Raw genomic sequence first — 10,980 nt, 5'->3', positions numbered from 1 at the left:
CTGTGTGTTAAGTGTGTTTTCAATTGTCTACTTTTAACAATACCCCTCTGATTGAGGAATCAATAATACACTAGGTTTCAGAAAATAATCACGCGTTGATTCTAAGGAGATATTGTTACGAGAAAAGGTGTGTGAGTGAAATACACGACAACGAGAAATGAACGATCTAACTTGAAGCGGAAACGAAGTTGATTCGACTATTCACAAGTCACAAGTCTAAAAGTGCTGGAGGGCTGGGGATGCGGAACATTGAATGCTTGAACCAAGCCTTGTTAGCTAAACACGCATGGAGAATTGTGTCGGGTCAAGATTCTCTGTTTTGTAAAGTGTTTCGGGCAAGATTATTTGGCGAGAGAGGGATGAATGCCGAGTTAGATTATAAAAGGTCGGGAAATGTGTCATGGGGTATGAGAAGTATTCGTGTTGGTATGGACTTGCTCAAGCGTAATGTTGCTTGGAAACCAGGGATAAATTCAAAGTTAAATGTTTGGTCAACTTGTTGGGTAAATGGTGAAATGCCAGAACCGAGTGTTGAGGCTTTACGTCTTGAAAATGTAGGCCTCAAAGACTTGAGAATTGGAAACCTTTATAGGGCGAGTGGCGGGTGGGATGAGCCGCGGGTCAGGTATATTTTTGATAAGGGAACTGTGGATCATGTTCTAGCAATTCCAGTCTGTGCTTCCCAGTTTCATGATCGCATTTATTGGAAGCATACGTCAAATGGTGATTATTCGGTGAAGAGTGGATATGGGGTTGCTTTTCATCAGTTTATGGTGAAACATGCAAGCGTGAAAGATAAGACACGGATGAGTGAGAAGGGGATAAGGTTTTGTAGAAAGATTTTGTGGAAGCTTCATGTTCCCCAAAAGTGGAAGGTGTTCCTATGGCGGCTCATCTCTGATTCTCTTCCTATGGGGTCAAGTCTTGAAAGACGGGGTATTCACGTTGATTCTTCCTGTAGGGTTTGTATGGATGAACCAGAGCTTGTGGAAACACGAGCGCATCTTTTTCGCGATTGTAATGTTGCGAAACGTGTTTGGGCATGCTTAGATTTGGGTATTCGGGTGAACTGTGATCCCTCTATGGATGTGGCGACTTGGATTATCAATTGGGTTTCGTATATGAGTAAGTTGGAAGATGCTGAGATTAAATTGATTAAATTTGTTGGTACTTTGTGGTGCTTATGGGTGCTCCGAAATAGGGTGATTTTCAGAGGAGAATGTTTTCATCCACAGATGTTTTATGGTATTTGGAGAACCATGGTAGATACGGTGGTGAAGGCTAGGGAGAAGGAGGTGGGTGAGAAGTCGCGGGTCGAGAGTAAAGAGGGAGGAGGGGGCGTGCTTTGTATGCCTAATGAATTACGGGAGGGTAATCCTTGGTATGTGGTTGGGGCGACTCACTCGTGTACTCCTGTCAAGGTCAAGGTCGATGCAGGATGGAAGTCAGTTAAGGAAGCTGCAATTGGATGGGTTGCTTATGCGGCTGATGGCTCTATGATTTGCAGAAGAGGGAACATGGTCAAAGCTCAGTCGGCAATGCAGGCAGAGGCTATTGGACTTAGAGATGTGATGATTTGGGCATCGGCTCAAGGGATTCGGCATCTTGACGTTTCCACGGATTGTCTGAAGTTATTGCTTCAAATATCTGGGGGGGGAAATGAGCCATCATCTTACGCGAGGATTACTGGAGGATATGGGTGCTTTATTTCCGTTTTTTCATTGCTTGAGTTTTTCTTTTATTCCTAGGTGTTTTAATATGATCGCTCATGACCTTGCTCAAAAGGCCATGAGAGGTTTGTAATTTGTCTACCTTTATGTATTGCTGCCAAAAAAAAAAAAAAAAAAAAAAAAAAAAAGTCACAAGTCTCATTGACAGTCTTGGAAACCAAAGACGCCAATTCAGACTTTGCTACAGCTCATACACTTTAACCACAGTTGAACTAAATTACCTGCAAATCTAAGTTTGGAGTGTAGCAATTGACCCCTTTTACTTTAACCAAAAGGTGAAAAACAACAATTCCTACAATTTTACAATATTTTACCCAATTCAACAATTTTTCGGAAAAAATTTCAATTTACCAATGATAATACAACTCATCTGAGTGAGCTTAAGGACGTCAATCACTACACATCAAACTTAAACAAACAGCTTAAACGACTTAATTAAGCAAACTTAAGGGATCTAATTACTACTTTCACGAGCCACTCAAATATACCACGTAGTTTTAAACGTTCTATAACCAAGTTTCGAGATTCATTATAGTATTTTCTTTCATTTGTTACAACTAGGTTTGGTGCCCGGCTTCGCCCGGGTTACCTCTATTTACCGTTAAATTTTATTTTCAATGAAATAAACTATGTTCGAGTTGTCTAACTCACACGTTTACTATTTGTAATATATTTTTCTACGGCATATCTTGTAATTATGATGAAATGTAAAATTTATTTTCAAATTATGAGACACGTTCACTACCCCGCTATTAATATTATTACTTTCACGACATTGTTTCTTAATATCATTACGTTCACTACTCCCGTGGTTACTATTGTTTCTTTTACTAATTCCTCTATTTGTTTCTGTTAAGTTCATTATTCCCGTTAATTTTATCCGGCCTATATTTAAATAAATAAAATATTTCCTTGAGTCGATTGGTTATTTAATTATTCATACTTTTTCTCATTGTTACGACTATTACTTTCATACATTCGTAACCACTCCCCCGCTGTCACTACTCCCACATTAATACCGTTAATTTTATTAATCTCGTTGCTGCTACTATTACTTTTACTACATTTAATTAAGTTAATGTATAATTCTATGATGATACTAATTAATTCCATAAGTGGGGCATGTTAATTTTAAGGAAAATCACTATATTCTTGTGTTTTCTAAATTTAATTACTTTAATTTAATGTAATTTCCATAAATATTCTTAATCAAGGCATCTTTATATTATACTTTTAACCAAAACTATATAATATTTACATTGAGGTCCCTTTATCGCCCATCACACGGTCTTTATCGATTTAAAACTATATAGTATAATTAATTTGTATAGATTTCTTTATTTACATTGAAGTCCCTTGGTTTCTGGAATTAATATATAGTATTGATTGATTGATTTTCACTCTTCGACTTACATTATTGTAATTTATTTCCTAATTAGACTTGACGTAAGAACTTTGAAACTTAGGAAAAAAAAATCAATGAACATTTAACCAAAAAAGCATTACTGATTGCCTAATTTTTTTTTTTAACTTAAGGAGAATCGAACATATGACCCTTGTTTAAGCAAAATTATCATTAATAGTACTCCGTATAAAATAAAGAGCTGAAATGGTTACTAGCATTACTAAAATGATCCATGCGTTAAGGGATCTCCAAGTAAAGTGGACTTGTTGGATAACAAAGTGAAATAATTGGAAAGACTTGTTGCCCTTACAATACTTAATAGATTCACTAATTGTTTTTCCCTTTCTAGATGGGATTCTTCCTCTAAATCTGACAAATTAGAACAAAAAATAGAGACAACTCAATAGCAGTAAAGTACCCTGGCCTATGCACATACTAATAAGTATTGCCTCTACTCTTCTTTACAATGGCCGGACTAATAATAAGGGGAAAGAGGGCGTCCGCCCAAAAAAAATAAAAATAAAATTGGAGCACCTCGAGGTTCGAGACGTTTGCAGATTTTGTATCTGAGTGAACTGTGTCTTAACTATGAGTGGATCACTCGATTTATATCATGTAGCGATTTCATCGACTTCTGAGTGGAAAACAAAACTTGGAAAAGTAGTCGTGATATCCCTGAAATCCATTTTCATGGTAAAAATAATCAGAAAGACGGAAAATAGTCACTCTCAAGTAACAGTCTCATTCATTAAAATTGCCAGAACCCATTTCATCGATAGTTATAGAGTAAATAGACCCAAGTCACCCAACTCACAAAAAAAAATTATGAGACTGTTTCTGGCACGAGAGAAATTTTGGTTGCAAAAGATCGACGACTGCACGTACCTGAGATACTGCAATGTCATTATTTTCAATAATGAAGGGTTTTTAGACACAAACAGCTGCCACTCTGATTTATCAATCTTTCCATCTTGATTTACATCAGCCTCTTGAAAAGTCTACTCAAATTCATACAGCAGAATGTAATCATTATGTGAATTATTTCATTATATATCTAAGATGATATATTGATATTAGCGTCAAGAGCAAGATCTCACCTTATCGAGTATAATTTCAATTGTTTCATCTGCCAATTTTAGTTCAGATTCACACAGAATTGCAACCAACATTTGTCTCACCTGCACAAATTCTCGATATTCAGAACAGTAGCGCGAGATGCTTCACTAGGCAGCCCAAGAGGACACAGCTATTTAATTCCCATGGTGTCTCGTCTACAAATTCATTTTAATGAATTTTCTTAAATTTCTTAATGATGTTAGGATAAAGCAAAAAGAAACTCCCACACAGATCAGAACCGAAGTCATCGCTGATGTGAAACAAAAACACAAAACAGGAAAGAAATATCAAATTATTAACCGATGCAAAACCGCCCTCACATGCATTCTTAAAGCTATTTGTCGGGCGTTGGGCGGTCACCCACAAAATAACATCATCTTTTGTCTCATTTGTTTATCAATTTCATGCCCTATAAATTGATGACCATTAGTTATTCATTGAAGTGATTATGACACAGGATAAATTTTAAAGATTAATTTTAAGTGATCAAAGTATGATATAAACATCAACCCAAACAAGCTGGTAATGTTTCATAAATCACAACTTACTATATGGACACTTCATCAGCACATTGAGAGACAAACATAACTACCAACGCAATAATCAAGGAAGACAACAAGACCGAGTATGTACAGACGCCAGCAACCAATGAGTGGCCTAAAACGACGTGGTTAGCATGAAGCCGCATAGCAAGACATAATAGCATTATACGGAGTTAAGCATACAAAGAGGACCCAAACTCTCACCTTTTTTAGCGATAGGGGTAACAAATATGATAGCCACAATGGTAAAAATTTAAAAGAAATAATTTAGGGGTTGAATATGGTAGTTCTTCAAGTTTGGTTACAATGGTCGATTGGTGGGTTTTATGTCACATGGTAAAGTACAAAGGTAGGAATAAATATACAAAAACAATGAAGGATAGATGTATAAAACGGTGTACTGGAATAAATATACAAAAACAATGAAAAAAAGAGAAAAGTAGAACCATCTTAACAGAAGAATAAAGAAAAAGTGATGTTAAGTCCTTAAGACTAAACATTTGAATCGGGTCCTTATCGCTAAAAGAAATACAAGTTCAGGGACCTCATTATGTGGTTAACTCCATTATACCTGACAAACGAAGTCGGGTTTGTTTAGATCCGGCTCATATTGCCATATTGGGTATATTATGCACTTTAGATTGGGTGGGCTGGGAAGGTCATTTGGAGTTCGGGCTTGTCTAGGGCGCATTGCAAGCTGAATCATTTTGGATATGGGTATGTTTAGAGGTTACAAATTGGGCCGATCGAACTTAAGCCAAGTCATTAAGTCGTGTATATTAATGTTTTGTCATTATTTTGGTAAATAGTGTGCAACTTCTTATGAATCAATCAGGGTCAATTCGGGTCGGGTAGTTTTTGTTCTAGTCATTTTTGGATCAAATCAGTATCAGGGCCGACAAAACTTGGATCATATTCGGGCTGTTTTGATCAACCCACAGTTCCAGCTTTTCAGTTGGCTCATTCGGTATGGGTCAGCAGTCAGCTTTGTCAGGTCTAAACCCTAGTTGTAGCACATTAGCACTTATTTCAAACTAACAACAAAGCAAATATCACAGAGCAGAGGAGAGATGACGAAATGAAAAGAACAAAGAACAAAACAACGCAAAACATACCTCTTGCCGCTCAATAAATCCAGTGCCGTCCAAGTCATAGAGCCTAAATGTGACTGCATAGGAAGAAAGAATCATATGGTCAGATCAACAAAAGCAAAAATAGAGAAGTCCGAGTCGTTAATGGAATGGAAAGTCAATAATCTCAGTGCAACATACAGTCCAACTTGTCTTCTATAGAAGCATTGGGGTGAAAGACGTTAAGTGTTCTGACAAAGTCGCCAAAGTCCACAACTCCTTTCCGTTTAACATCAAACAAATCAAAGATCTGTATACAAGCATATCAGATGCCATTAGATCTTAGATGTGAATTTATAAGCTTTATTACTCCACAACAACACCAGATAGAGAGATTCCATGTGAAGAGGAAATTAACCAAAGTAGAGCAAATACGTGTTGTAACTTGTAAGATAAACAACATACTCGGTTGGCAAAAAGATTCTCTTTCTTCTTATTCTTGAACAAAGCGAGTTGAAATTCCTCCTGCAGCAAGACTGACTTTTAAGTACATGATACCATTATCCACACAACTAACAAGAATATGCACGTGCAGATGCACATGCATTAGATACAAATATTGCTGCAAGCAATCAATAAGTATTATACTCATAAACAAGCCATGTGCAAGAGTTGAGACCATTAAGGAAGGGAAATTCTTTATATGGTTTAAATAATGGATTATCATCGATCCCTCACTCAACCTAGCTCTGAAATCTGAACTGCTATTTTAATGCTCAGTTACTTAAAATCTCAGTAATTTCCACCACTTACATTGAAAAACGCAAGTAAAACAACATTGGCTAATATCACGAAATGCCTGGTAAAATCAATTACACAAAGGAGGCCCAGGATCCTATTAATAAAGAAGATTGTAGACACTAGGTACCTTGCTTATAAGGCCATCATCAATCACGGAACTGCTAATGCTCTTGAACAACTCGAACAAAGCTTCTACTTCACTAACACTAACTGAAAAAGTGAACAAAAAGTTGTATAAGCGATTCAATCTGTATTTTGATATTAAACCAAAATATAACCTATGCCGTTAGGACTTGTGTGCGAGTGTTTAACAAGAGATGTACGGGACTATGTTCAATATATGTGGAAGAATTTTAGAAGTACGCTAGAAAGACCAATACTTGAGTTTTTGTTCTTTTTTTTGCACCGCAAGGATGAAACAAACAGAGCAAATACAAAAGCATTGATATATCTAATCCTACTTAAATCTTTAATAAATATGAAAGTGGAATGTATATATGAGTCAGAAGGAGTATGAAAAGATTCATATAATAGCATCTTCTCTACTGTGACTCATTTCGTCTTTCCTAGGGTAAGTGTCGGATTGGTAACTGTTGGGCAAAGATAACCCTTGAGTATCATGTCATGTCAGTTATGTTAAGGCCCCCAAAGTGAAGGATCTTAGTAACTAAATCTTTCAGATACGACTGCACGAGTACTCGTCTATTCAAACCAATGTTTCATAGCTTGTTATCGGAACAAACTTAAGTACTGGAACCTAGCACGTCTCACCATCAAAGTTTCAAAGCTCACAGTTTATGGAAGACTAACATGTCATATCATATTAAAACTAGCAGGGTTTGTCAATTTACCAAACAAATCAGCAATTATAAACGACCATCAAAGAGGAGCTTACAAGCAGTTTGTGAAGCGAGGTACACCGGGTCTTCATGTCCAGGTGATTGCCTTTTCTTCACAGTTGAATGAAAACAACCCATTTTCTTTTGCAAAGAGGAAGGAATCCCACCAATTCACTAAGCACTATGGCTTCTACACACCATCACCGGTAAAGCCATCTTAACCTTACAAATTTGAAAAGGCAGAAAAAATTAATATTACAAATTAGAAACTCATATTGAAAATGATTGTGTAAATATTATTTAGTGGATGGCATGTCCAAAGGCGAACGCAATTGGAAACGGAAATGGGACAGAGCAATATCATGTAATGCTTCACCAAATCTAAACTTAACAACAACCATCAAGTCTTGATGGAGAAAAAATGACAGAAATGTAATGTAATGTTTCACAAAAGACACTCTTGCCAAAAATTTTCCATTCAAAAAGCACAATAAAGTGGTCAACAAATACTTATGAGTTATGACTTATGACTACCTACATCAATACGCATCCTTCAAAAGTCAAATTTGTGATCTCAAATTGGCCTAATTACATACTCCCGTACCTTTTTTTATACAAATTTCTTCTAACATGACCTCCACTCTCTACCCGTCAACAAAATTTTATTACAAAAACTAATAAAAATGAAATATTTATGATAATTAAGATTAATAACTTGCAAAATTCAACCTATATTTTCTCTAACTAATCATTTTATATAGAATTACAACCCAAGAGAAAAATAATCATAAAAATGCAATCTCTAAAACTAAATGAGGATCAAAAACTCTGATTAAAATTCCATCTTATACCCATTAAAATCAGCATAAAAGGGTAAAAAAAATTCATTTAAATTCTAACTAATACCCAATAAAATCAGCTTAAAAGGGTCAAAATTCCAATTAAAATTCTATCTAATACCCATTAAAATTAGCTTAAAAGGGTCAAAAACTCAATCACAAATCAGAACCCCTTCAATTTTCCATTAATTAAGCAAACACAAGATTACCCATTAATTTAAAATCAAGACATTACTAATTACAATAACTAACAAGGAAATATAAATGTTAAAATTAAATATTATTGGATGTAATAGTAAAACATAAATTACGACTTACGGGAAAAACGAGGTGAACCGCCGGAAAAATCCGCCGGAAGCGGGGCTTTTCTGACCAGAAAAGACCACAAAATACGGGAAAAAGAATGAGGGAGAAAACAAAGTGGGGTATGAGAGGGAAAATCACGACCAATGTAAATGCCGTGAATGTAATTTAATTTTTGTGGGTTTTTATATGAGAAGGATTTGGCTGAAAATTAGGGTAATCACACAAAGTAATTTCGACCGTTATTTTAAAAGTTATAGGACTGAAATAGAATGACCCGACGGCCAAATGATTAGTTTATAGACATTAGATGTATTATATTTGATTGTGTACTTTCTGAGTTTTATTATAAAGTTTTTGACGGGGAGATATCAATGGCTTGATTGTATACTTTATAGACATTAGATGTATCACATCTATCATTACATTTGATTGTATACTTTGTAGACATTAGATGTATCACATCTATTATTACAATACTTGGCACGTAATACTCGTGACCAAAGGCTTGACGGTTCTGATAGTACCCTCCAACCAAGCTTAGTTAGGAATGTCGCATTAACTTCTCTCGCTGACACTAAACCCAAACCTCCCCGAGACTTCGATTTTTGAATAGTTTCCCAGCTGATAATATGTATCGATTTCTTGCTTTCATCTCCACCCCATGAAATCGACGAGCTTTTCTATCAATGGAGTCACATACCGACCTAGGAGTTGTTGGAGCTTGTGTCCTCCACAAATTAGTGTGATAACATTTGTAAATCTCTTACAGGTTCACAAGGGTATACTTCGTATATTTAATCAGTTGATTAACGTTTACCTAATAACGGTTGGCTTGCTAGAAAGTTTGACGTTATTATCATACAGATGGCGGTGATCAACTGGTCCTAAAGGTCACACCTATAGGATGTGTTTGAGAAATGTGGTTATAGAAATATAATCACATTGATGCCCAAAATGACTAAAAAGTTAGTCGATGTGTTGATGAGATAATTATTTAATGAAAATTAAATAATATTAGTTGAGACAATTAATCACAATTCGTAAATTAAATATAATAAGTTATATTTAATTAAATATATATAATGTTAGCTTGGACGAATTAATCTGTTAATTCGTAATTAAATATAATCAGTTGTATTTAATATCAACAAGATGAATGTGTCATAGTGGTAATAGTGAGGGTACACATACCAAGAGGTCATGGGTTCGATCCTCACTAGATGACAATTCAACACATATTATATATTTTAAAAATAAGGAGCTGATAGTCCTTATTTCGGTCTGATGGCCGAAAATTAGGAAAGTATTATTCTTTCCTAATTAACTCGATAATTCGGTCAGTTTAAAAAGAAAGGGAGAGAATTATTTATACCCTAATGCTTTTTCTTGACCTTGTCTCCTCTCTCTCATCACAAAACACAAAAACAACTAAATTTTACAGAAAATTTAAGATCGATTTCTAGCATAATCAAAGGGCATATCTCAAATCGTTTTGGGTGCAACTAATAGGCGAATATCAATTTTGATATTGTTCTTAGGCCAATTTTGCTAGGACCGAAGGTTAATTCTAAATCCTTATACTTTGTTTATGTATTTTGTTTATGACCTTTAATCATCATTGTTAAATTCGTTATAATCCTTCTAGTTTAAAGGAAGTATACAGATTATTTCCCACAAGTGGTATCAGAGCACTAGGCCACGATTTTAATCTTGATGATTTTCATAAATTTGTATGTGAACAATAGGATTTTCGAAAAAAAAAATTTAGGGTTTCGAATTTTTTTGTGGTTCGAAAAAAAAAAAATTGCCGTTTTTTTTTTCTTTCAGTTTGATGATATTTTTCCATTCTATTTTTCATATTATAGTTTATAATCAGTTAAAATTATCATATGAAGAATTGGTAATTTTTGATTTAATGCAGATTAAGTTAAAATTAAATGGGATCGTCATGTTTATGATAAAAAGATTGTTTTTGCTATATAGTTTTTGGCATATAAATTAATCATGTATATTATTTCATATGCTAATCATGTTCTAATAGTAAAGGTAAACAATTTAGTCATCAAATTTTGTTTTAGGGCATATTGCCGCAAAAGAAAAAAAAAAAAAAGGAAGGACGGTTCTAGGGTTTGCCGTAGAAGAAAAAAAAAATTATTTTTGTTTTTTTGGTAAACCGAGAAAGAGAGAAAAAAAAAAAGGAAAGTTTTGTTTTCTTGTTTTTTTGCCATATTGCCGGAAAAAAAAAATATGGTAAGTTTTTTTGTTTTTCCTAAATTGCCAAAAAAAAAAAAAAAGGAAGGCTGTTTTTTTTTTCTCGGCCGTGTAGGAGCTG

At 34.8% G+C, this 10,980-nt stretch overlaps 1 protein-coding gene across 1 annotated transcript; it reads right to left on the bottom strand.

Moving 5' to 3' along the window:
• Positions 1 to 3,330: 3,330 nt before the first annotated feature.
• Positions 3,331 to 8,812, bottom strand: LOC141653689 (calcineurin B-like protein 1). Its single transcript, XM_074461529.1, has 9 exons — positions 8,661 to 8,812; positions 7,560 to 7,725; positions 6,792 to 6,874; positions 6,329 to 6,388; positions 6,065 to 6,173; positions 5,909 to 5,961; positions 4,233 to 4,313; positions 4,021 to 4,133; positions 3,331 to 3,810 (listed from the first exon to the last, which is right to left on the bottom strand). The coding sequence occupies exons 2-9, from the start codon at positions 7,639 to 7,641 to the stop codon at positions 3,747 to 3,749; spliced, it is 645 nt and encodes a 214-aa protein (XP_074317630.1). The 5' UTR covers positions 7,642 to 7,725; positions 8,661 to 8,812; the 3' UTR covers positions 3,331 to 3,746.
• Between the last annotated feature and the right edge of the window lie 2,168 nt (positions 8,813 to 10,980).

Source organism: Silene latifolia, chromosome 4 (genome assembly GCF_048544455.1).
Source record: "Silene latifolia isolate original U9 population chromosome 4, ASM4854445v1, whole genome shotgun sequence".
NCBI classification, from domain to species: Eukaryota; Viridiplantae; Streptophyta; class Magnoliopsida; order Caryophyllales; family Caryophyllaceae; genus Silene; species Silene latifolia.
This window is presented reverse-complemented; position numbering and strand designations above follow the sequence as displayed.